Genomic DNA, 25,964 nt, shown 5'->3' on the forward strand with positions numbered 1-25,964 from the left:
GTGTGTCTTTGGGCAAGTTCCTTAACCTCTCTGTGCCACAGTCTCTTTCTTGGTAAAGTGCAGATGATAATATTGTCTACCTCAGGGTTCCTGTGTGTGTGTGTTAGTTGCTTCATTGTGTCCAACTCTTTGCGACCCCATGGACTGTAGCCTACCAGGCTCCTCTGTCCATGGGACTCTCCAGGCAAGAATACTGGAGTGGGTTGCCATGCCCTCCTCCAGGGGATCATCCTGACCGGGGATTGAACCTGCATCTCCTGCACTGACAGGCAGATTCTTTACCATCTGAGCCACCAGGGTTACTGGGGGGATTCAGTGCACTGATGCGTGGAGCCCTGGGCTGGGTGAGCACTTCATCAACCGTCAGTGCTGGCTTAAATTATCAAGTAACTTAATAACTACCTAGTGGCTAGGATGGTAAGGAATCTGCCTGCAATGTGGGAGACACAGGTTTGATCCCTCGGTCAGGAAAGATCTCCTGTAGAAGGAAATGGCAACCCACTCCAGTATTCTTGCCTGGAGAATCCCATGGACAAAAGAGGAGCCAGGCGGGCTACAGTCCGTGGGGTCACAAAGAGTCGGACACGATTGGGCCACAAACAATCTCCTCCTTGTCACTGTTATTATCACGTGGGGTCGGCTGAAGCCCAGTTATCTCAACCATCCTGGTGGGTGGGAGGCTCCAGGCATCCTGGCCACATCGCACAAACAGACTCACAGACCCAGACGGGAATGTGTGGGTATCCAGAGCATCTCCCCATTGATACAGATGGGGAAACTGAGGCACAGGGGGCACATGACTTGCTCGAGGTCGCAGAGTCTGGCAGAAGCGGGGCTGAGAAGGGGCCTCAGCCTGCTCTTTAAACTGGGGGTGGGATTACTCGCACCCTGCTCTACCCGGCTCCCAGCACACATTCCCACTGGCTGGAATCCCGTTTGGACCCTTCGGGTGACAGTGAGAGTTCTTTCCCTGAGTCACAGACCCCAGTGTGTGATGCAGAGCCTGGTGTGGGCAGTCGGGGGCGGGAGGCAGCCAGGGGCGGAAGAGAGAAGGGTCGGGGCCTGCGGGGTCTGGGCTCCCCTGAGAGCCAAGCGAGGAAGCAGCAGAGTCCACCCAGCCTTGCCATCACTAGGGCGAGGCCAGCCCTGGGGGCACCCAGGGACCACAGACCCCAGGGAGGGGCTGGCTGTGTGGGACGGAAGTGGCCGCCATCAGGAGGAGAGCGGGCAGAAGCCGGGCGCGGGCGGCGGGCACCCACCTGGAGGCACCCCCGAGGAGATGGTGGAGGCCGACACCTGGCCCTGGCCCTTGGCGGTCATGGCGGCCACCTCGATGGTGTAGGTGGTGAGCGCGGTGAGCCCGGTCACGCGGTACTCCAGGGTCACGTTGGGCAAGTAGTGGGTCACACGCGTGTTGGTGCGGTTGTACTCCTCCCAGGAGATCCGGTAGCCTGGGGAGAGCCCGCAGTGCTGTGTAAGCTCAGCTGCGGTGGCTTCAGCCTTCTGCTCTGCTGCTCACGTCCCCATGAGTCTGGCGGTTGGACACGCGCTGGAAGCAAGTTGCCTCCGGGGAAGTGGGAGCATCGTGGGTCGGGGGGGCGCCCTCGCTGTGTGGGGACTGCAGCCACGGTGAGGAGCTGGGGTGTGCCACAGAGCAGAGGGGCTGAGAACCTCCTCTGAGTCTTATCCAAGAAAGACTGGTCTGCTGAGAGGCTCTGGAGGGACGCTGGGTAGGCGGCAGGGGGATGGACAGGATGACCCTTTCCGGCCTGGCTCACCCCCCAGGTTGGCAAGGCCGAGGGGCCTACCTGTGAGGATGCCGTTCCTCTCCCCTGGCTCCTGCCAGCTGACTTTCAGCGAGGTGTCCAGGACGTCACTGAAGCTCAGGTGTCCCACAGGCCCAGGCACTGCACCCCGAGAAGGCCCCCCACCCCACCCGAGGCCAGTTAGAGCCAGAGAGAGACCACCGTCTGCAAGATGACCCGTGGGGCTCCAGGGGCACCCCAGGCTGGAAGACAAGAGCAGGGCTGCCCTGTGCCTGGAGCGCGCAGCCTGGCCCATGGAGGGGGGGCACGTAGGGAGTGGGGGGCAGAGGGAGCCGGGACCGGGGGCTGCCTACCATCCTCATGGGTGCGCACCAGCTGCGGGGTGCTGCGGGGCCCGTCCCCGGGGGTGGTGAAACACAGCACGGAGGTGAAGTACTCTGTGAACTTCTTCAGGCCAGACACAAAGCCCACGTGGATGCTGTCTTGAAAGTTGGGCCGGGCGGTCACCATGGTAACCTCCTCTTCCTGCTCCGGCTCCCAGGCGATGAGCTGCAGAGAGGCCAGGCACTCAAGCAGGGTGGCAAGAACGAGACCAGCAGAGGCCCAGCGCTTTCCCAGAGGCTGGGCCACGGACAGTGTCCAGGAGCCCAGCGCCCTAGGGTCCCTCCTCCCAGGGAAGGGCAGCCGAGTTGGTACCCACAGGCCCCTGGAGCATCTGTCCTCTGGGAGCTCACTCTGGGGTGCTTTTCCATTCCTTGAGTGACTTACTCTAAGCAAGGCAGCCAGTAGGGTGCTTTCAACGGGTCATCTCTCACTCAGTCCCCACAGCAACCCCGTAGGGAGGGACTTGACCAAGACTGGCTACATAATTTGCAGATCCAGAGCAAAATGCAAATGGAGACCCCCTTGTTTAAAAATTGTTAAGAATTTCCAGAGACAGCAGCAAAATGTTGACCCAAATATGGAGTCCTTCCAAGTATGGAGACTTGAGTGACTACATAGGCACGAAGCCAGTCTGGTTTTTCACAGATAATGAAATAGGCTCAGAGAGGCTAAGTGACTTTACTATATCACACAGCGGCTAGAAGCTGAGGGTCTCTGTTTCCAATACCTGGACTCCTTTGTCTTTCTCTGTCTGGGGTAGGACAGTTTTCCCCCGGAACTTCAGTGTGTAGCTAACTCTAATCCTTTTAAACTTGTTCTGAGTTGGGATTTTAATCTTAACCATCTGCTAGAGGTGGAGTGTCAACAGGAAAACCCTGTCTGGAAACTCATCATCACTTTTCATTTAATCTCCACTCTATACATCCCACCCATAGCTGCATAAACTCCCCACCTCCCCTTCCATCTCTTCCTGCCTCCTGTTTTTTAAAACTGAAGTGTAGTTGATTCACAGTGTTGTGTTAATTTCTGCTGTACAGCCAAGTGATTCAGTGATACATATATATGTGTGCATGCGTGCCAAGTCACTTCAGTCGTGTCCGACTCTTTGCGACCCTATGGACCATAGCCCGCCAGGCTCCTCTGCCCATGGAAATTCTCCAGGAGAATTCTGGGGTGGGTTGCCATTTCCTTCTCCAGGGGATCGTCCCAACCCAGGGATCCAACCCACGTCTCTTATGCCTCCTGCAGGGGCAGGCACGTTCTTTACCACTAGCGCCACCCGGGAAGCCCCTTACATATACACACATTCTTTTAAAATATTCTTTTCATTATGGTTTATCACAGGACAGCGAGTATGGTTCCTGTGCTATACAGTAGGACCTGTTGGTGATCCATCCTACGTATACTAGCTTACACCTGCTAATCCCAGACTCCCCATCCATCCCTCTCTCCCCTGCCTCCCCCGAGGCATCCACAAGTCTGTGAGTCTGCTTTTGTTTTACAGGTAACTTCATCTGTGTCATGTTTTTGATTCCACATGTAAATCCTATAGCATTTGCCTTTTTCTTTCTGACGCACTCAGTGTGATCATCTCTGGATCCATCCACATGGCCGCATCTTTCTGCCTCCTGGTCTCTTGTCCCCACTCCTTTTTTTCTGGGCCCTTCTTCTGTCTCTAACAATGACAGCTGGTCTCAGAGATTTCCTCCTTTATTTGAAGTTGATTAAATAGCAATTAATGGTGAAAAGCAACACGGGATGAGTTTTAATAAGCCCGGGTATTTATAGACATAAAACAATACCATGCCAATGTTTCCTGATTAACTCACGCCCATAACAATGCTTAATCTGCTCCTTTTCATGGCCGCCTGTTTATAAAGGATGTTTGGAAATTTAATTGGTATTGTGAAAAGATAGCCGATAGCAAGTTAATTAGACACTAATTAGACCCTAAAAATACTAATCAGAAATACTAAGTGGCATTTAATAAGTATGTTAAATACCCTCCTTATTTCGGTTATCTTGTTTCATAGCAATTAAATTGCTGAACTTCTTTGGAGTAGATGAAGAAACAAGTTTGATGTTTTAATTTAATTTAATTAATGTAAATTCAAATTAATTATGCCGTTAGAATTAATTGCGTGGTGTATTCTCCAGTAAGTGCAAAATCTAGGTAAATATAATCTTACTGAGTTTAGACCAATTATGATCACTACCATTAAAAAAAAAAAGATAAGGGACAAAGAACGTCCTGACAAGTGCCTGGAAACAGTATCACAGGGAACTGTCTTCAGAAATGACCCGGAAGACGTGCACAGGATGCCGGAAGCCTGGCGCAGTGGAGTCACGCCAGGCATGCGCACATCCAGGCCAGAGACCAAGATGGCGGAGGCGGCTTCAGAACGTTTATTCTGGCGTGTGGACCACCTGTCCTTCCACAGCTGCACCTGCAGAGGAGGGGCTGAGGGTTCTCCCTCAGGACCAGGGAGACAAGAGAAGCGTCTTTGGTGCCTTCTAGTGCCCTCAAAGGCGCTGGGCTCTGGCAGCCATGGGGTGGAGTCTGTGCTCCATGTACACGCACTGGGCCTGGCACTGGGTCAGTCTATCACCTACGAGTCCCGTTTCACCATCGCAATGAGGATGAGATGGGAATCACTGCTCTGCGCTGTTACAAAACCAAAACCAAGGGACCTCCCTGGTGGTCCAGGAGTTAAGACTGTCTTCCAATGCAGGGGACATGGGTTTGATCCCTGGTCAGGAAACTAAGCTCCCACCTGCCATGGGGAAACTAAAGCTCAACTCTGTCATTTACTGGGAAAGTCAGTCAACCTCTCTGAGCCTCAGGATTATAGGAGACACGATGGTCTACCCAGATAATCACGATGCTGTGATCACTCACCTAGAGCCAGACATTCTGGAATGTGAAGTCAAGTGGGCCTTAGGAGGCATCACTACGAACAAAGCTAGTGGAGGTGATGGAATTCCAGTTGAGCTATTTCAAATCCTGAAAGATGATGCTGTGAAAGTGCTGCACTCAATATGCCAGCAAATCTGGAAAACTCAGCTGTGGCCACAGGACTGGAAAAGGTCAGTTTTCATTCCAATCCCAAAGAAAGGCAATGCCAAAGAATGCTCAAACTACCGCACAATTGCACTCATCTCACATGCTAGTAAAGTAATGCTCAAAATTCTCCAAGCCAGGCTTCAGCAATACATGAACCGTGAACTTCCTGATGTTCAAGCTGGTTTTAGAAAAGGCTGAGGAACCAGAGATCAAATTGCCAACATCCGCTGGATCATGGAAAAAGCAAGAGAGTTACAGAAAAACATCTATTTTTGCTTTATTGACTATGCCAAAGCCTTTGACTGTGTGGATCACAATAAACTGTGGAAAATTCTGAAAGAGATGGGAATACCAGACCACCTGACCTGCCTCTTGAGAAATCTGTATGCAGGTCAGGAAGCAACAGTTAGAACTGGACATGGAACAACAGACTGGTTCCAAATAGGAAAAGGAGTACGTCAAGGCTGTATACTGTCACCCTGCTTATTTAACTTATATGCAGAGTACATCATGAGAAATGCTGGACTGGAAGAAACACAAGCTGGAATCAAGATTGCTGGGAGAAATATCAATAACCTCAGATATGCAGATGACACCACCCTAATGGCAGAAAGTGAAGAGGAACTCAAAAGCCTCTTGATGAAAGTGAAAGAGGAGAGTGAAAAAGTTGGCTTAAAGTTCAACATTCAGAAAACGAAGATCATGGCATCCGGTCCTATCACTTCATGGGAAATAGATGGGAAACAGTGGAAACAGTGTCAGACTTTATTTTTCTGGGCTCCAAAATCACTGCAGATAGTGACTGCAGCCATGAAATTAAAAGACGCTTACTCCTTGGAAGGAAAGTTATGACCAACCTAGATAGCATATTCAAAAGCAGAGACATTACTTTGCCAACAAAGGTTTCTCTAGTCAAGGCTATGGTTTTTCCTGTGGTCATGTATGGATGTGAGAGTTGGACTGTGAAGAAGGCTGAGCGCCGAAGAATTGATACTTTTGAACTGTGGTGTCAGAGAAGACTCTTGAGAGTCCCTTGGACTGCAAGGAGATCCAACCAGTCTATTCTGAAGGAGATCAGCCCTGATTTCTTTGGAAGGAATGATGCTAAAGCTGAAACACCAGTACTTTGGCCACCTCATGTGAAGAGTTGACTCATTGGAAAAGACTCTGATGCTGGGAGGGATTGGGGGAAGGAGGAGAAGGGGACGACAGAGGATGAGATGGCTGGATGGCATCACTGACTCGATGGACGTGAGTCTGAGTGAACTCTGGGAGTTGGTGATGGACAGGGAGGCCTGGTGTGCTGCAATTCATGGGGTCGCAAAGAGTCGGACACGAGTGAGCGACTGAACTGAACTGAACTGATGGTCTGCTCTGATGGTTGTAGAGAAAAGGGCTGAATTGATGTGTCTTGTTTCTGATGGAGGTAGTACATTACAGGCTCGCGAGTCCAGGATAGTACGTTTGGCCTGCTATATACTCAAATTAAGAAAAGAAGGGGAAATTCTCTTTTTCTCCCTCCCCTCCTCTTTCTATTTTTCTATCTCTTTGCATGTGCACAGATTTGTATAAAACATCTTGGAAGGATATGTAAGAAATTAACAACAGTGATTCCCTGGAGTGGGGAGAATTTCAAGGTTGGGTGGGAAAGAACAGGCAGATGAGGGGCTGGGGTGGAAGGGCGTGGGATGGAAGGAAGATTTCTGCTCTAAGTTTGCCTTATTTATGTTTGTTGGGTTTTGAATTGGGTAAATATATTTCTGGTTGAAAATTAAATTAAAAAATGAAAAAAAAAATAATGGGGGCAATTTGGCCACAGCAGCAAAATTATATATATCTATCTTTTGACTTAGCAATCTTATTTCTAAGAATCTATTCCAAAGTTACACATGAAAATATAAAAAGATGTATGCATAAAACTGTTCACTGTGGAAATGTTTGTTACAGGAAAGACAGGAAACAACCAAAATGTCTTCACTAGGGAGCTGGTTGACCAAACAATGTGAGATCCACATAATGCACTACAATGCAGATTTTTAAAAAAGGAACATGAAGTATCTCTATATACGCCTACAAAGTGATCTCCAGGATATAATGAAAATAGCAGCAAGATGGAGAAAGCACGTATCATACACCGTCATTCATCTGAGGCGAGGAGACACATTGATGTATGCATGTATTTGTTTATGTTAAAGAAATGGAAGGGAAAATCAAACCAAACCAACACACAAAAAGAAACAAATTCTACTGGGAAGGCAGAGGACCAGAATTCAGGCTGATTTTCTTGGAGTTAACTTTTCTTTGTAGATTTAACCTTGGAACCATGTAAATATGCTACATAATTACAGAATGAAATTAAATTAAAAAATCAATCCCTAAAAATCAAAACCAAAAGGAAACAAATGAACTTCACAGTGTATTGAGTTGGAGCAAAAATCAGAAAGAAACCCTTTCAAAGACTTTGCAGCACAGAAAGGGGTGGGGGAGTATATCTTGCTGGGATACACCCTAAAACCAGAAAGACCTACAGATCATCTGAAGCTATTTTCAGTAACTACAGTGTTGATATTACTATTCTGAAACTGTTGTGGGTGTCTGTGGGATCAAGTAGGTCAGTGATTCTTTGGTGTGAAAAGAATTCGATTTTTAGTATGGAGAAAAGAGAGAGAAAAGACCCACGAGATTATTTTAAAAGAAATCTGAAAGTCCTGAAATTGAATTGGAAGTATCGGTATACGTTTATCTTTTAAAATAGTATTTTTCAGTTGCCCATTCACAGAGCTTCGAAACAACAGTCAGTGCTAGAACCAGGAGCACCCCATTGCCCAGATTCTGGTATCTAACTATCATTTAAAAGAAACAAGGGCTCCCTGAAGACGTGGCTGATCCCAGGCACGCTGCAGGAGGAGAAGATAGTGTGTGCCATCCTGTCATACCAGGGAGCAAGGACGCTACCAGAGAGCCCTGGGGCTGAGACTTCCTGGTGGTCTAGTGGTTAAGAATCTGCCTGCCAATGCAGGGGACACAGGTTGGATCCCTGGTTCGGGAAGATTCTACATGCCTTGGATCAACTGAGCCTGTCACCACGATTACTGAACCCGCGTGCTGTTAACTCCTGAAGCCTGTGCACCTAGAGCTTGAGCCCCACACAAGAGAAGCCCCCACAACGAGAAGCCTGCACGCGGCAACGAAGACCCAGCGCAGGTGAAAGAGGAAAAGAAGACTGCTGAGCCCACATCAGAAGGACTCACCAACTTGAAGAGGCAGGTGATGGGTCAGTCTGGCATCAATAAAAGTAATAACCGCAGTGGCTTGAAACATAACAGATGTATTAAAATTCCCTAAGGACATAATAATACTAACAATAACAGCAACAGCACAGATGCCTCCTGCCCCCATCTAAACTCATCTGTCACCTTAGAAGATGCCGAGGAACCAGTTCATTCCTCTGAAAATTGTTAACTTACGGAAAAGACTTGAGCACTTACCATGCTTTCCCTAGATGAACTAAAACTTCAGGTAACCAAAAAGCTGTTAAGGGAAAAATTCTTTTTTTTTGGGTGGGGGGGAAAGTATTTCAGCTCATAAATCGAGACAAAAATCACAACATTCACTTCTCCTTTTGCAACCCGTACTGAGATAACAGACCACACAAGGATCATCGTGGCCACTACATCCTAGTAAGAGAGACAGTTGGATGCTTTGCCGGCTAATGAGAATGCACAGCACCATCTAGGAAGTAATATTTTGAAAAAAGATATTCAAGCCTGAACCGGATCAAACCTCTCATTCTAAATTCCAAATTACTGCAAATATATAGTGTTCAGAAGAATAAATTAAATGACCCCACAGGGATGCAATCAGCCGATCCAGCCAGGCTGTGGAAAATTCTATAGGATAAATGACTAAGTTTCTCTACAAAATAAACTAAAAAGGAGAAAGAGGGGAACAGAGAACCCGTGGGCCAACTGAAACCTAGAAAAGTCCAACCAACTGCAGCTATGTGGCTTTCCTTTGGATCCTGAGGCAAATAAACCAGCCAGTAAAGGAAAGGATTTGGAGACCAGGAGGTTTGAACGCTGACTGGGTATCTGATACTATTAAGGGGACCATTGATATTTGAAGGCACCGTAATGAGAATGTGGTTACTGTGGTGAGGTTTTAAGTAGAGACTTTATAATGTTTCTCTGCGGGAATATGAATGGATGAAAGGATACAATACCTGGGATTGTCTTAAAAATATTCTAGGACAGAGGCTGGAAAATAGAGGGAACAAGGCTTCCCTGGTGGTCCAGTGGTTAAGAATCCACCTTCCAATGCAGGGGAAGTGGGTTCCACCCCTGGTCGGGGAACTAAGATCTCATGTGCTGCAGGGCAGCCACTAAGACCTCACGCAGCCATTTACATAAATAAGAAAAAAACAGAGGGAACACGCTGGGCCGTGTGTTGGTAACTGTGAAGCCACAGTGCACTATGGCTTTACCCAGTCATTTTAGTCTTCTCTCTAATTCTGCAGATGTTTGAAATTCTTTCACAATTCAAAGGGGGAAAAAGGTCCCTTCTCACTGAAGGATGGAAGAGATGAACACTGCTTTTTTTCCTCCCTGTGACACTGAAGGTGGAAGGAGCAAGAAGCAAAATCCCCACCTGTATCCATCTGCACTTAGAAAAAAATCAGTTATGGTCATTATTTGACAGTTAAATCATATGACACTTTATTTTTAATGCAAGGCAAGGTGTAGGGTCTGGAGTTTGAATCTGAGCTGTGTGGTTACTTTGAACACATTACCTGTCCTCACGCCTCAGTTTCTTCCTCTACAACATGGGGTGATGGGAACGTCCCTGGTGATCCAGTGGCTGAGACTCTGAGCTCCCAATACAGGGAGCTGGTCAAGGAACTAGCTCCCACGTGCTGCAACTAAGAATTCACACGCTGCAACTAAGACCCGGCACAAATCAATGTTTAAAATAAAATAAAACGAGGGATGTTTCTGGCAGTCCAGGGGTCAAGACTCTGTACTTCCAATGCGGGGGTGTGGGTTCGATCCCTGGTCAGGGAACTAAGATCCCACATGCTGCACGGCCAGAAAACAATAATAAAAATAAAGAAATACAATGGGGGTGATGATAACAAGTCTTCCTTCTTAGGGCTCTTGTGCACCTTGTCCAAGACAAGTACGGGAGAGAAGCCCATACTGCCTGGCGCTAGAATGCGCCCTGTCTAAGCACAAGCGAGTCTTCCTCACCTGTTTATATGCTCCAGCTATTTGGACAGTTCCTTCCCGCTGACTTTCACGGAGCAGGGAGTGGGTGCTGGGCACTGCCCAGACCTGGGAATCAGGTGGGCTTCTGTAGCCTCCTCTGGCTCCAGCACATAATAGGTCTTTGCACTAATTGTCCCGGCCACTGAGCTGGTCTCCTTGACCCTCTGGGAGCCATTTGCCTTAGAAGTTTGCAGCCCAGGGCTCCCCAGGGTGGAAGGAAACTTAGAGTCAGCAACAAGAAGCTAATTGTTCCCAGCTCAGCTCCTCTGCACGATTCGAGCCTCCCCTTTCCCTCCCCTGCCGCCCCCCAGAGTCTCAATTAAGAGGTTTCTCCAGCCAGCCAGCACTGCCGGCGAGAGCTGCAGCCTTGGCCCAGGAAGGCCGGCTCGGCCTCGGTGATGCGCCTTCCTGGGAGGGGGATGCCACAGCTGGAGTGTGTCCCAACCTAGACCCTCCCTCCTTTTTGCTGTGCTGTGCCAAGTCGCCTCAGTCATGTCCGACTCTGCGACCCCATGGACTGTAACCCGCCAGGCTCCTCTGTCTGTGGGATTCTCCAGGTAAGAATCCTGGAGTGGGTTGCCATGCCCTCCTCCAGGGGATCTTCCCGACCCAGAGATGGAACCTGCGTCTCATGTCTCCTGCATTGGCAGGGGGGTTCTTTACCACTGAGCCACCTGGGAAGCCCCCCTCCTTGGTTTACCAGCAGAAAAATTCTCTCAGTGATTTAATCTCAGTCTCTTCCTGTCCAGCCACCTTGACCTTGAAGCAATAAAGGCTGAGACTGCAGGTCCTAGAAACACTCTTGGTTGTTGCACACGGGTGGTTTGAGAATGTTCTGAAAGTGTCTGCGGTCACTGCCAGGTCGCCAGATCCTTGGGCTCCAAGCCAGAGCCTGAAGTTCTCTCCCCCTCACAGCTGGCTTCCTGGTGACACGTGTCACCACCCCCCGCCCCCCGTGCTGCCTGCCTGCGTGAGAACACGGAGAAGGCGGCCGTCTGCACACCAAGGAGAAAAGCCTCAGAGAGAACAAACCCCGAGGACACCGGGCTCTCGGCCTTCCCGCTTCCGGAACTTTCAGGGGATACACTGCTGGTGTTTAAGCTGCCCCGACTGTGGTACCGCGGGAGGGCCGTCCGAGCAGCTAGTCCACTTCCACTCCTGTTTCTAGCGTTTCCCTAATGCTTGTTAGGTGTTTGCCATTCTGCTCAAAAAATACAAATATCCTCACTTAATCCCCACGTAACCCCAAGGAATAAAAATTAGCATCATTTTCATGCACAAATGAGGGAACAGAATGTATCTTGCTTTCCCAGCCGCTAGACATGCGTAGAGTCGGGCTCAGTAAATATTTACCGAAGGAAGGGTGCTCAGACGGACTCACTCGTCCAGGGAGCCGGTGAGAGGCAGAGCCAGGACTCTAATCCGGGCTCTGAGTCCTAGTCCGGCCCTTAAACACACTGGGCGGGGTCAGGTACAGTCCAAGGACTTGAACGCTCCCTTTAGCTCACGGCTCAGGGGTAAGAAGTGCGTTTTAGATATTTCTGACGGGGCCACGGCTCTGCGGAGGGCCCGAGCCTGAAACAAACCTGGTTTTGTTTCTAACCCAGTCTCACTGAGACTGCGCTGTTGCACCTCACAGACAGGTCAAGGTCCGTACTCCCTGGGGCCTGGACGTGGACTTGGGGACAGCCCGAGGCCCTCTGCCTTGATCACGTACATGTCCCCTGCTTGGCCTGAACCAGTGATTTCAGAAACAGCGGGGACGCCCTCCTGTACCCTCCCTCGCCTGCTCCGCTCGTCTCCGGCCCGTGTCCTTGCAGGCTTCCACCGGGGCCGGGAGAGACCTCACGCACCTTGTAGCCCTGGTTGATGCCGTTGATGAACTGGGGGCTGGGGGCGTTCCAGGTGAAGCGGATGGTCGTGGAGTTGGTGGCTTCGGCGTGCACGTTGCCCGGAGGGACTGTGGGGACTGGGGGAGAGCAGAGAGGTGGGGGTGTGGGTGGAGGGGCCACTGTCTGTCTGGCCCAGGGAAGCAGAGGAAACACACAAGATCTGCAGACACAGCTTTACACCCCGCCCCCCACCCCCCAGCCACGGAGACTCGAGATGCTCTCTCGCTGTAGATTGCCTGAGTGCTCAGTCGCTAAGTTGAGTCTGACTCTTTGTGACCCCATGGACTGTAGCCCGCCAGGCTCCTCTGTCCACGGGATTCTCCAGGCAAGAATACTGGAGAGCCATTCCCTTCTCCAGGGGATCTTCCCAACCCAGGGATCGAACCGGCGTCTCCTGCTTGGCAGGCGGATTCTTTACCACTGAGCTACCTGGGAAGCTTCTGTAGATTAGTTTGGGTTTAATAAAACCGGTCTGGCCCATTTCACAGGATGCCCATAAATACAAGTGATGAATCTGAAAATGCTCAGGGTGGTTTTTAGGTACGACACTAAATGTAAGCTGTTTCATGATCCAGTTAATGGGAAACTTCGCAGAAGGTCCCTGTGCCCCCGAAGCCTCTGCCTTCATCATACCCGCCCCAACCTCTTCATCTTCTCCTCCATCCTCCCGCCCTACAGGGTAACTGGGCACAGTGTGCAATAGCCTGCTGCCGCTGCTGCTGCTGAGTCGCTTCAGTCGTGTCCGACTCTGTGTGACCCCATAGACGGCAGCCCGCCAGGCTCCCCCGTCCCTGGGATTTTCCAGGCAAGAGTACTGGAATGGGGTGCCATTGCCTTCTCCGGTGCAATAGCCCGGGGCTGGATAAAACAGGCGACATGGTTGAGGCAGTCAGCACTGGTGCTGCTGCTGCTCCGTCGCTCAGTCGTGTCCAACTCTTTCTGACCCCATGAACTGTAGCCCTCCAGGCTCCTCTGTCCATGGGATTCCCCAGACAGAGATACTCCAGTGGGTTGCCATTTCCTTCTCCAAGGGATCTTCCCGACCCAGGGATCAAACCCAGATCTCCTGCATGGCAGGTAGATTCTTTACCGTCTGAGCCACCTGGGAAGCCCACGTTAGGACTGGGCGAGTACAGGATCCCACAGGCACAGACCTTGGAGAAGGAGAAGCAGCGGCCACGGTCCCCACTCACCTCCCTGTAGCGTCCACTCGGTGACTTTACTGCTGTAGACGCCCAGCCCGGCGCTGTTGTAGGCAGCCACCTCGATCTCATAGTTGGTCCAGATGATGAGGTCCTCGAGCAGCAGGTTGTTGACATCGGCATCTGTGATGTTCTTATACTGGTACCCGACAGGAAGCCCGGCCAGGCAGTACCTGGGGGGAGAATGCCAGGATGCCAAGGATGAGAGTCAGCCCGCATGGCCCCGTGTCCAGGAAGCTGTCTGTGATGGCGGAAATGGTCCATATCCGTGCTGTCCAATCAGGTAGCTGCTGGGCATCTGAGATGTGCTTAAGTGCAACTGAGGAATTACATTTGTCATTTAATTTCTTTTTATTAATTTAAATAGTTGCAAGTGACCAGAGGCTATCCTACGGGATAACACAGGTCTAGGGGATGTGTCTGGACTATTGTTTTTGATGGGGGAGGAGGACGTTGGTGGGATGGTTAACAGGATGCTGAGAGCTCCTGGGAAGATCTCACTGGTCTCAGCTTTGAGAGGTCATTGATGGGAGAGTGGTCTCCAAACTTTGGGCTGATTTTCCTTCTTGCTCTAGGAGAATGGCTCCCTCTTTTGACAGCCACTCACTTTGGTGGAGACAAAAAGGCCTGAGGCTACCTGCTCTACCAAGTCCCACCTTCCACTGGGAAAAAGAACACAGGGTAATAAAGAAACGGGATCTGAACAGGCACATTTTGGAGGATGGATAGCTTACAGGAGAACCGCAATACACACATACTTTCGATTCTAATAGGGAATTGCTGCTGCTGCTGCTAAGTCGCTTCAGTCGTGTCCAACTCTGTGCGACCCCATAGACGGCAGCCCAACAGGCTCCCCCATCTCTGGGATTCTCCAGGCAAGAATACTGGAGTGGGTTGCCATTTCCTTCTCCAACGCATGATAGTGAAAAGTGAAAGTGAAGTCACTCAATTGTGTCCGACTCCTAGCGACCCCATGGACTGCAGCCCACCAGGCCCCTCCGTCCATGGGATTTTCCAGGCAAGAGTACTGGAGTGGGGTGCCACTGCCTTCTCCGATTAGGGAATTAGAGCCCCCAAATTATTTTGATGCATCACGAAGCCGCACATCAGTGGTTCTCAAAGCCTTAGTGTACATTAAGGACGCCTGAAAAGCTCGTCAAAACACAGCTTTCTGGGCTAACCCCAAAGTTCCCCATTCGGTAGTCCAGGGGTGGGACCCGAGAATTTTCATTCCTGTCTAGTTCTCAAGTGATACTGACACCGCTGGTTCAGGGACCACGCTCTGAGAACCGCTGCCCGTTAGAATCACCAGCAGACCCACCACACAATTAACTGACTATGGAGTAGCCGAACTAATGATAACTGATAACGGAATAGCCAAACCAATGCTAACTTCTTCCAAGATTAGGGGGTTCAATGCTGTGAGTGTTCAGGAAAGAGATATGGGAAGTTACCTAGCATTTTGCAACCAGCCTGAGTTCAGAATATTGATGAGAGTTCTCAGTAGTTTCAAATAACAGGCTAAAATTTTCTTTTCTGAACACCAAATTTTAGTTACAACTTAATAATATGCTTTTAGGTTACCAATAAGGAGCCTGGTGGCTACAGCCCATGGAGTTGCAAAGAGTCAGACACGACTGAATGACTAATACCTTCATTTTTTCAAAGTGTCCACAGTCAAACTGAAAAATAAAAGGCTATAAAACTGGGCTTCATTTTTCCATAAAGACCAAAGAAAGGAATGCTCCTTTTTTTTTTTTTGGCTGTGCCATGAAGCATGTTGGGTCTTAATTCCCTGACCGGGAATCAAATCCATGGTCCCTGCTGTAGAAGCACAGAGTCTTAACCACTGGATCGCCAAGGAAGTCCCCAGATTTCCACTTTTTAACCATTCTTGGCCAAGTAGTTTACCCACTGGGGAAACCTGGACGCAGAGAGTTACCTGTCTCCCTGTAGCCCTGATGTCTGACAGACTTGCCCATCCATACAGCCTTAAGGAGACTTCACTGTATCTTCTCTCTCACCATTCCTATTGCATTCCAAGGCTCTCACTGCTGGAAGTTCTTCTGGACGTCTAGCCTCAATCCTTCCTAGTGTAGGGTAGGCATTTCTTGTCTGGTCCTCGTTAGGTAGAGAAGGACCTGCCAGGAATCTGGGAACAACCCACTCCCGCCCCTCCCCATCTCTGTCCCCTTCTCTTCCCTGCTGTCCCTGGGGTGGACGCCTACCTGATGACGTAGCCCTTGAGGATGCCATTCTGGTGGTTCTCAGGAGGCGGCTGCCACTGGATCATGATGGACTGGTTGGTCCGGCCACTGGCGATGACGTTCTGTGGAGGGGCTGTGGGGGGCTCTTCAGGAAGGGAGACCCTGGAAAATACCAAGGACGGACAGGTCTTTTCACGCCTTGTCTTGATGGCAAACACGGAAGTTTAAAGGGATATGAAGAGGTCCCACCCCTACTCTGTCCCTGCAGACTCTGCGCAATTGCTGTGTGCCTTTGGGCAAGTCACTTAACCTCTCTGAGCTTGTTTCTTTATCTGAAAAAGCAGTACAATAAAGCGCCATTTGTCTGCTTTATAAAAGTGGTTGAAGTGCGAATGATGCTATGTCTTTTCAAAACACTCCCTGTTGGCAAATTGTTCAGTCGCTAAGTCACGGCAGACCCTTGGCGATCCCATGGACTATAGCCTGCCAGGCTCCACGGGGTTCTCCAGGCAAGAATCCTGGAGTGGGTTGCCATTTCCTCCTCCAGGGGATCTTCCCGACCCAGGATTGAACCTGTGTCTCCTACATTGGCAGGTGGGTTCTTTATCACTGAGCCACAAGGGAAGTCCCTGGAGAGCATCAGATGAGTGTACTTTCTGTGTGGTCGAGGGACCCAGGCCTCGGTTTCCCATTTGTCAAAGAAGCTGCCGTCAGGTCTGGTGGAGGTCATGGGTGTTCGAAAATTTTAGAAGCAGAAGTGTTTAAAACACTCACCTCCCCGTTCCCAGCTGGTGGTGAACTCGAAACAGGCTGGGCCTTGACCGGGGCGGGGCAGGCCCAGTGGGGTGAGAGTTTGAGCCCTCCTCCGACCCCATACCCTGAAGCCCGGGGCTACTACATTTCCTTCTCTGGCATGGCCAGGCGACGCAGCATTCCACCTCCGTGGATTTTTCACATAACTGACAGGCATCCACAAACAATAAGAGTTAATTATTTCTGATGATGCCTTTCCCTCTTTGTTTATGCTTTTGTTCCCTGGTGGATAGCTTTTCTAAAATGTACCGCACCCTCCCATGTCTTCGTGCAGCCCGGAGTGAGGGTAATTCAAGCTTTTCCCGTGTGACTCAGGGCTGTTAGGATGCAGATTCAGTAGGAAGATGAATCAGTGTTACAAAGGGAAGCCTGAATGACTGGAGAAGTTATAGGATGGTTTCCCTACACTTCGGGGCTTCTTGTTATTGGGAGTTCGTAGCTCTGGAAGGTTGGGTCGGGGTTGATTTTGTTCTCTGCACCACCTCTCATGGTCCAAACACGGCCTGGCCCAGAGTAGATGCTCAATAAACGGTGAATGAGGGCCCTCCCTGGTGGTTCAGTGGTTACGAATCTACCTTCCAATGCAGGGGATGCAGGTTCGATCCCTGGTCAGGGAACTAAGATCCCACATGCCTCGGGGCAACCAGGCCCACGAGCCACAACCACTGAGCCCGTGTGCTCTGGAGCCCACACGTGACAACTAGAGAGAAGCCTGAGGACTGCAAGGAGAGATCCCAGGGCCACAGCCAAGGCCTGCTATACCAAGAAAATGAAAAGAATAATTGCAAACAAAACAAAAACAAAAACGGTGGATGATGAAATTCTCCATGCCAGGCCGTTATCTGCCACTTCTTGCTCCTGCTAGAGTGTCATGCCTCAACGGCGTCTGGCTCGTAAAAGCCAGAAGGACTCAAGCGCACGGGAACTGTAGGGAAGCCACAATGATTGATTTAACCTGGGTGTGGGGAGGGGTCTGGGTTCACATCTAAGAGCAAAGTGCGTTCGCGGCTCCCTTAGCAAATATTATGGCTGCTTATTTCTGGGCTCTCCGTTCTGCTCCACTCATCTGCGTGTCTATTTTTTTTTCTTTTTTTGTGGCTGTGCTGCCGGCTTGTAGGATTTGAGTTCCCTGAACAGGGATTGAAGCCAGGCCATGGCAGTGAAAGTGTGAGTCCTAACCTCTCAGGGAACGCCCTGTGTGTCTCGTTTTGGAAGACTGGCATACTGCTTTGGTGACTATAGCTTTGTAGTATAGTTTGGAATCAAGAAGTATGATGCCTCTGACTCTCTGCTTTGTTCTCAGGATTGTTTTGGGTATTTGGGTTTTTTTTTTGTGGCTCTATACAAATTTCAGGATTGTTTTTTCTGTTTCTGTGAAAAATGCCATTGGAATTGTGATAGGGATGGGATTGATTCAATAGATGGCTTAGGGTGATATGGACATTTTAACAATATGAACCCTTCTTAATGGGGAAAGGACAGTCTCTTCAATAAATGATGTTGGGAAAATTGGAAAACCACATGCAGAAGAAGGTAACTGGACCCCTATCTTACACCACTCACAAAAAAATTTTTTTAACTTGAAATGGATTAAAGACAAACTTAAGACCTGAAACTATAAAACTCCTAGACTAAAACATAGGGGAAAAGCTCCTTGGCATCAATCGTAGCAGCAATTTCCTGGATATGGTACCAAAAACACAAGTAACAAAAGAAAAACAAATAAGCAGGATTATATCAAACTAAAAAGCATCTGCATAGCAAAAGAAACAAGATGAAAAGGCAACCTACAGAATGGGAGAACATATTTGCAAACCATATATCTGATAAGGCGTTAATATCCAAAATATATAAAGAACTCATACAACTCAGTAGCCAAAAACTAGACATCTGATAAAAAAAAATGCACAAGTGGGCTGTACATTTTTTCCAAAGACAAATGAATGACCAACAGGTCCATGAAAACATGCTTAACACCACAAATCAACAGGGAAATGCAAATGAAAACTACAGTGAGGAATCACCTTATACCCGACGGAGTGGCTATTATCCAAAAGACGAGAGATAACAAATGTTGGCAAGGATGTGGCTAAAAGGAACCCTTTAAGCACTGCTGGTGGGAAGATAAATTGGTCTAGAGACTATGAAAACAGCACAGAGGTTCCTTCCGCCCCAAATTAGAAGCAGTCCTACCATACAATCCAGCCATCCATAGGATCTCAAAAACGCATCTGCACCGACATAGTCACTGCAGCACAGTTCACAGCAACCAAGAGATGAAACCAACTTAAATGCCCATCAAGGAATGAATGGTTAAGGAAGATGTAACAGAGCTACACAATGAAGTATTTTCCAGCCACGAGAAAGAAGCTCTGCCATCTGCAACAATACGGATGGGCCGGGGGGCAACGTGCTCAACGAAGGCAGTCAGCAGAGAAAGACAAACACCGCGTGACCTCACTGCTACGTGCAATCTGGACAAGCCGAGCTCAGAGAAACAGAGGAGAGTGGTGATTAATAGGGGCTGGGGGTGGAGGGAATGGGGAGCTGCTGTTCAGAAGGTATAAACGTGCAGTGGTAAGAGTAACCAGTTCTGGGGAGAGAATGCACGCCTGGTGATTATAGCTAATGACACTGTATTACACCCTTGGAGGTTGCTAAGAGAGGGGATTTTAAATGTTCTCACGACAAAAAAGAAACGGTAATTATGTGACAGGATGGGGGTGTCAGCTAACACCACAGGGGTAACCATTTTGCCATATAGGAGTGTGTCAAACCACACTGCATGTCTCAAACTTACACCGTGTTTCATGCCCATGATATCTCAATCCATCTGCAAAAATATAAACATAAAAAAAAAAAAGAGCAAAGTACACAGCTCTGGGGCATGGGACTGGGGGTCACTGTCATTCTGACCGGATGTCTCCTTTCTCCCTAGAGGGCGCTGCTTGCCCTACGGGGATCTAGGTGGGTAGAACGTGCCTCCTACATGTACGTAGGTATTAGAGTGGATGAACTATGCTGCTGTTCAACTGTCGTCATTAAAAAAAGAAGGCCTGTTGAAGGCTTCATGGGGTCTGAGCCATGCAAAGCATTGCACACAGAGATCCAAGGAGATCCTCAGTGATTCTGGAACTTCACGTACACTTAGCGATGGGGATGTGGGGCAGAATGGGGTGAGTGCTGGACCTTCCATGGCTCACAGAGAGACGCACAGCTCAACCGGATTAGTGTGTATCCCTGGCCAGGCGCTGCTCACAGCCCTTCACTCGTATGCCTGAATTTTTTCTGCCTCCCAGAGACCGGGGTGAGTACAGTTAACCCCATCCTGCAGATGCACAGACTGAGGCCTCAGGGGGTCCGAGAGGAGCCACCAGGACGTGCCTGGCAGCCGGGACCCCCCACCACAGTGGTTGTGGCAGCAGGTGGCCCCACCTGGCCCCCACCCGCCACTGGAGCCCCCGATGCCCGCCCTGCGCCCCTCACCTCTCCGTGTCCTTGCTGAACTGTCCCTTCCCCACGTCGTTGACAGCACAAAGACGGAACTGGTAGGACCGTGCGGGGACCAAGCCCTTGACCATCACGGAAGTAGCTTCAGGGTCAACGCTGGCCAGGAGCACCGTCCAGGGGGCATCTGCCGGGACAGAGGGTGGAGGCAGAGGTGGGCATCTTGCGGGGGGCATGCTTCCTCCTGCTCCCACTCCCTGCAGCGCTCCAGCCTCGTACTTAATACCTCCCGCCCAGCTTGGTCCAGTAGAGACTGGCCATGTCACTTTTCTGGGTCCTCTTAGCCCTCGTGTCCCAGGGTTGGAGGGTACTGACTGGGGACGGAGCCGGGCTCACGGGAACTGAGATGCACTTGGCTTTTCTAGCCTTTATTTCCCCCTCAAATTGATGAGCAAACTGTATTTAAAACACCCTTCAAGTGATGCCTGCTAATTTGGGACCTCACAGCTTGGGGGTGGAGAATAAGGAGAAATAAGAAAACTAATGACCGGCGTCTGGGAATCTTCTGGGTGCGGGGTTCCGGGACCAGCAAATGCCTCACCCGGCTCCCTCTCACAGGCCGCAGGGAGGCGGACCCCGCGCTCCGCACTGGGGAGCGGGCCGCCCTGCCTTTGGTGGGTGCGGGGGGCGGGCGCGGACCCTTACTGTTCTCGGACATCTCCAGGACGTAGCGGATCAGCGGGCTGTTGCCGTCGAAGGGCTTGCCCCACGTCAGGTTGATGGCCCTCCTCTCCGAGGTACTGAGGGTCGCCACGGGGTGCTCGGGGGCATGAGGCAGCTGCCTGGAGGAGACAGACGCGGTGGGCCCCCTCGGAAGGTCTCGAGTCAGGGGGCGCCAGGACTCGGTCTGAGCCCCCAGACGTCTAGCCCTCAGCCCCAGCCAAGCCTTCGGCCCTCTACCTAGAGACTGCGTGCCGGCTTTGGAGCCCGCCCAGGCTCCAACCCGGGCTCCCCGCCCTGGACGGCGGCCTCCCTGAGCTGGGAGAGGCCCGGGGCGGGGGTGCTGGCGCGCGGCGGGCGGGCTCGGGCCGCCCCGGCCCCTCGCTCCTGCGCCTCCGCGTCCCCTCACCTCACGCGCAGGTGGGCGCTGCGGGAGTCGTTGCCGCCGGCCGAGAGCACCCGGCAGGTGTAGGTGCCGATGTCCCCGGACCAGGTCTGCGAGATGCGCAGGGAGCCGCTCCCGTCCAGGCGCACGCGGGGGTTGCCCTCCGTGCTCAGCGCGACGCCGTCTTTCTCCCAGACGTGCCTGAGAGGGGGAAGAGCTGCTCAGCAAAGAGACGCCGGCGAGGTGGGGCGGGGGCTGCCGGGGTGGGCTCAGCCCAGGGCAGGTCTGGAGCAGGGAGCTCCAGAGGCGGGCGGGGGCGAGCCCCAGGCCAGGGCGGGGACACCCACCATCACGCCTGCGGCGGGGGTGGCGGGGCGCGGCTCGGGCCAGGAGCCGACCCACGTCGAGTCAGCATCCAGCGTTCACACCTTCAGTTCAGGTCCAGGTCCCAGCCTGGTTGCTTCTGACCCGAAGCCACCGCCAAGCCGCCCAGAGTGGGCACAAGCTATTCTCCCAAAAAGGTTAAAAGATATCGGCTGGAAAAAGGATGAACGCTTCCGCCTAGACTACATTTGGGGATTAGTTTTATGAAGAGAACCATCACATCAATGCATCACTGTGACAAATTGACCTCAGTGTCCAAAAAAAAAAAAAAAAAATCACTTTAGCTTTGGTCAGTCAGTACAAAGGGGGACTTGAGAAATTACACACACACCCGCGCCTGACAATGAGAGATGCCTGCTCTGGATTTGTTCTGGAGGAGACACAATAATTGTCATCAACACACACAGGGTGCCAGCTCCTGGGAGGATGCAGGGCGGCTGCCCCCCAGGGAAGGTGGGTCAGAGCAACCAGGGCAGGGGCTGGGCTGGGGCACTTTGCAAATAAACCATCAATGACTTAGTGTGGGGGCAGGGACTATCTATACGGCCCTAGAACTCTCTGGGTTTAGGGAGGGTGAGATGGCTAGAGAGAATGAGTCTGTACTATTTTTAACTTAAAGTTAAAAAAAAAAGTCAGAAAAGTAGCAAGTACAGATGAGAAAAGAGTAGAAAAAAAGGAGAGAAAATTCAACGGTTTTCCCCTATTGTTCAGTTGCTTAGTCCGACTCTTTGTGGCTCCGTGGACTGCAGCACGCCAGGCCTCCCTGTCCATCACCAGCTCCCAGAGTCTGCTCAAACTCATGTCCATTGAGTCGGTGATGCCATCCAACCATCTCATCCTCTGTCGTCCCCTTCTCCTCCCACCTTCAATCTTTCCCAGCATCAGGGTCTTTTCCAATGAGTTGGTTCTTCACATTAGATGGTCAAAGTATTGGAGCTTCAGCTTCAGCAACAGTCCTTCTGATGGCTATTCAGGGCTGGCATTTGAAGGTAAACCTTCCAGACGCTTCTCTCCGGGCCCCCTGGGTAGTTACCACAGTGCTACTACGTTCTGGGCTTGAATGTCCCCTGGCTACTTACTGGTGGTGTGGCCCTGGGGACGTTTATCAAATACGGCGTGCCTCACCTTTCTTATTTGTCATATGACGGAAGAAATACCATCCAGCCCACAGGGTTGCTGTAAGGACTGTGTGAGTTAGTATAAAATATTGGAGTAGCACTGGAAACACGGTGATTGATAGAAGTTATGATATATGTTTACTGATACAGTATATTTTGAGTATGAATAGTACCTAGCTGCTGCTGTATAGCACAGGGAGCTCAGCGGTGCTCTGTGGGGACCTAGAGGGGTGGGACTAGGGTGGGTGAGTAGGCATTCCAAGAGGGATGGGGTATATGTAGATGTATGGCTGATTCACTTTGTTGTACAGCAGAAGCCAACACAACATTGTAAAGCAATTATACTCCAATAAAAAAAACAAAACAATACCTAGCTATTCATCCATCCTGATTTTAAAGCTGCCGTTTCCACCCAAGACGATATCATAAATTCCATTTAATGTGACATTTCTTCACCATGGTTCACTTGGCTGCAGAGTACTTCAAATAATCATTCCTCTGTAATTGATCCTGTAATGATGGGCATCCAATTTTACCTTGTTTTCTTTTTTTTTAATAAAATTTTTTTGGCCACATCACACAGCCCGTGGGACCTTAGTCCCCAGCCAAGTATCGAACCTGAATCCTCTGCACTGGAGGCAGGGAGTCTCAACCACAGGACAGTCAGAGAAGTCCCTAGCTCCTTGTTTTCTGATCTTACAGCTAATGCTGTGATGAACACCTCTATGGCAAAATATTTGCCACATTCTAAATCACTTCCTTGGGTATAAATTCTCAGCAGTAAATCTGAGTTAAATGTTAAGGCGTTTTGTACATATTTTCAAATCACCAAAAGTGATCACTGTCAGTTCATTTCTTTGTCTAGAGAAGGATCATCTTCACAGGCACTGATGGGATAGGTAGAATTTTACTTAAAAGCGAATCTAGCTGCAGAGGGTAATGCCTGCTTACAAAACAACCCGTGACAAGCAGACACGCTCTGTCCAAGACACCATGCCTTAGGAAGCACCTATCACTGCCTGCAAAACAACAGCCTGAACCTAAAGATGGGCTTGTTCTTTAGTCGCTAAGTCATGTCTGACTCTTTGCAACCCCGTGGACTGTAGCCCGCCAGGCTCCTCTGTCCATGAGATCTCCCAGGCAAGAACACTGGAGTGGGTTGCCATTTCCTAACTCCAAGGCATCTTCCCAGCCCAGGGATTGAACCCACGCCTCCTGCATCACAGGCAGATTCTTTACTGCTGAGCCACCAGAGAAGCCCCCATGATCAATTACTTAAATCTAATCAGAAATACAAGGGATAGAAGAAGAAGTGAACCACAGCATGAAAAAGCTGCTAGCCAAATCCAGATGTGGGCTATTCTACAATAAGGATATTCTGCAAATTATGGCCCACTGCCTGTTTGTGTAAATAAAGTTTTATTGGAACACACACACAGATACACACCCATTTGTTTCCAGATTGCTTATGACTGCTTTTGAACTGCAGACACAGACATGAGAAGCTGTGACAAAGACTATATGGCCTTCAAAGCCTAAAATATTTACTCTCTGGCTCTTTACTGAAAACTTTTGAGGCTGTTTCTCCTGTAGAACCTGGTTTCTCCAACGTATTAAGTGCATGAAAACAAGACAAAAATGAAAACCAAAATAAAGACAAGAATAAAAAGAAAGGGAACTATGTAGAATAAAAGAGATGCAGCAACTAAACGCAATGGGTGGATCCTGTTTAAACCCTGAGTTAAACTAACTCTGTGCACAAAGGCTCTTTGAGACACTCATGGTGGCTGAAACACGGGGTGGTGTCAGAAGAAGCCAAGGAATTGTTCACTGTCTCAGGTGTGAGAGCGGACATGGCTGTTATGTTTAAAGAAAAGTCCTTTTTAGTAAGAAACACACATAGACATACCTAAGGGTGAAACTGCATTTTGAAATTTGCTTTTAAAAGAGATTTGCAGTTAAAAAAAAAAAAGCCTGGGGAAGATTCACGAAACAAGATGAGCAAATGCAAATGATTGTTGAGGCTGAGAGGTAGTTCAGAAGGACTGAGGATCCAATTCTCTCCTTTGGGGTATGTTTTAAAACTTTCATAAGAGGATGTTAAAAAAAGAACCCATCAGTCCTTTTAACTCAGGGGACATTTTCCCCCAAATAATCCATAAAGATACAGCTGGCTATTGAGCAATTTTGATGAGTGGTTTTTAGCTTTAAATAATATTAGATAGTCCTCAGGAAACAGAAGATGTGCAAAAATATTTAGTTACAAGGGCATTCAGAATGATATTTCTTAATATTAGTAACAATTCAGAAATAATCAAATTACCCAGTGTTAGGGAATTGGTAAGATAAATTATGGGGCGTCCACACAGTGGAGGATGGAATAGTCATATAATTGAGTTTACTCAAAAATATTTATTGACAGAACAAGATGTTCGTAAGAGGTTCTTCGGGGAAAAAGCAGAGTAGAACGCAGTGTTTTTAGTTCTTCAAATGGCATTCAAATATTCCTGTCGCTAATGGAAGGAAAGTGAAAGTGTGAGTTGCTCAGTCGTGTCTGACTCTCTGTGACCCCATGAACTGCAGCCCCCCAGGCTCCTCTGTCCATGGGATTCTCCAGGCAAGGACACTGGAGTGGGTTGCCATGCCCTCCTCCAGGGAATCTTGACCCGGGGATCGAACTCATGTCTGAACTACCAGTGAGGCCCAATGGAAGGAAACACAGATCAATCTACTTTTCTACTTCTTCTCTCTCACCCTCCCTATTTTCTCTGGCTTATCTGCATTTTTTGTATCCTCCCCCCAAAATGGATATCTGCTAATATCCATTTTGGGTAGCTGTATAATAAAATATAGTAACAATATTGATTAATATTAAGAACGGGCTGCTCATCTTATGTACAAAACACAGATGCACAGACTTAATGAACGAACTTACAGTTGCCAGGGGGAAGGGTAGGAGGGATAGTTAGGGAGTTTGGGTTGGACAGGTACACTCTGCTATATTTAAAATGCATAACCAACAACGACCTACTCTATGGCATAGAGAGCTCTGACTCAATGTTATGGGGCAACCTGGATGGGAGGGGAGTTTGGGGGAGAATGGATACACGTGTGTGTGTGGCGAGTCCCTTTGCTGTCCATCTGAAACTATCACAACACTGTCAGTTGGCTACATTCCAATATAAAATAAAAAAAGTGGACTGTCCAGATTCTGTCTAGATCTGGGTTCAGACACCAGCTGGAAGCAATTCTGGAGGCTTTTCATGCTGGTACCTGCATCTGCCCAGCCTGCCTCCCCTGGGCCCGCTATTTATTCTG

General features: G+C 49.6%; 1 protein-coding gene across 2 annotated transcripts in view; it reads right to left on the reverse strand.

The window, feature by feature from the left end:
- SDK2 (sidekick cell adhesion molecule 2) overlaps nucleotides 1-25,964 on the reverse strand; it is a 268,058-nt gene that overhangs the window by 54,086 nt on the left and 188,008 nt on the right. For both annotated transcript variants that reach the window (XM_070389019.1, XM_070389018.1), the window contains exons 13-21: nucleotides 21,169-21,345; nucleotides 20,745-20,881; nucleotides 20,079-20,226; nucleotides 15,801-15,941; nucleotides 13,564-13,745; nucleotides 12,332-12,447; nucleotides 2,120-2,315; nucleotides 1,809-1,907; nucleotides 1,260-1,451 (exon numbers count right to left, since the gene is read on the reverse strand). In XM_070389019.1, the coding sequence (XP_070245120.1) occupies nucleotides 1,260-1,451; nucleotides 1,809-1,907; nucleotides 2,120-2,315; nucleotides 12,332-12,447; nucleotides 13,564-13,745; nucleotides 15,801-15,941; nucleotides 20,079-20,226; nucleotides 20,745-20,881; nucleotides 21,169-21,345 (1,388 nt within the window). The remainder of the gene's footprint in view (nucleotides 1-1,259; nucleotides 1,452-1,808; nucleotides 1,908-2,119; nucleotides 2,316-12,331; nucleotides 12,448-13,563; nucleotides 13,746-15,800; nucleotides 15,942-20,078; nucleotides 20,227-20,744; nucleotides 20,882-21,168; nucleotides 21,346-25,964) is intronic.

This window comes from Bos mutus, chromosome 19 (genome assembly GCF_027580195.1).
Source record: "Bos mutus isolate GX-2022 chromosome 19, NWIPB_WYAK_1.1, whole genome shotgun sequence".
Taxonomy (NCBI): Eukaryota; Metazoa; Chordata; class Mammalia; order Artiodactyla; family Bovidae; genus Bos; species Bos mutus.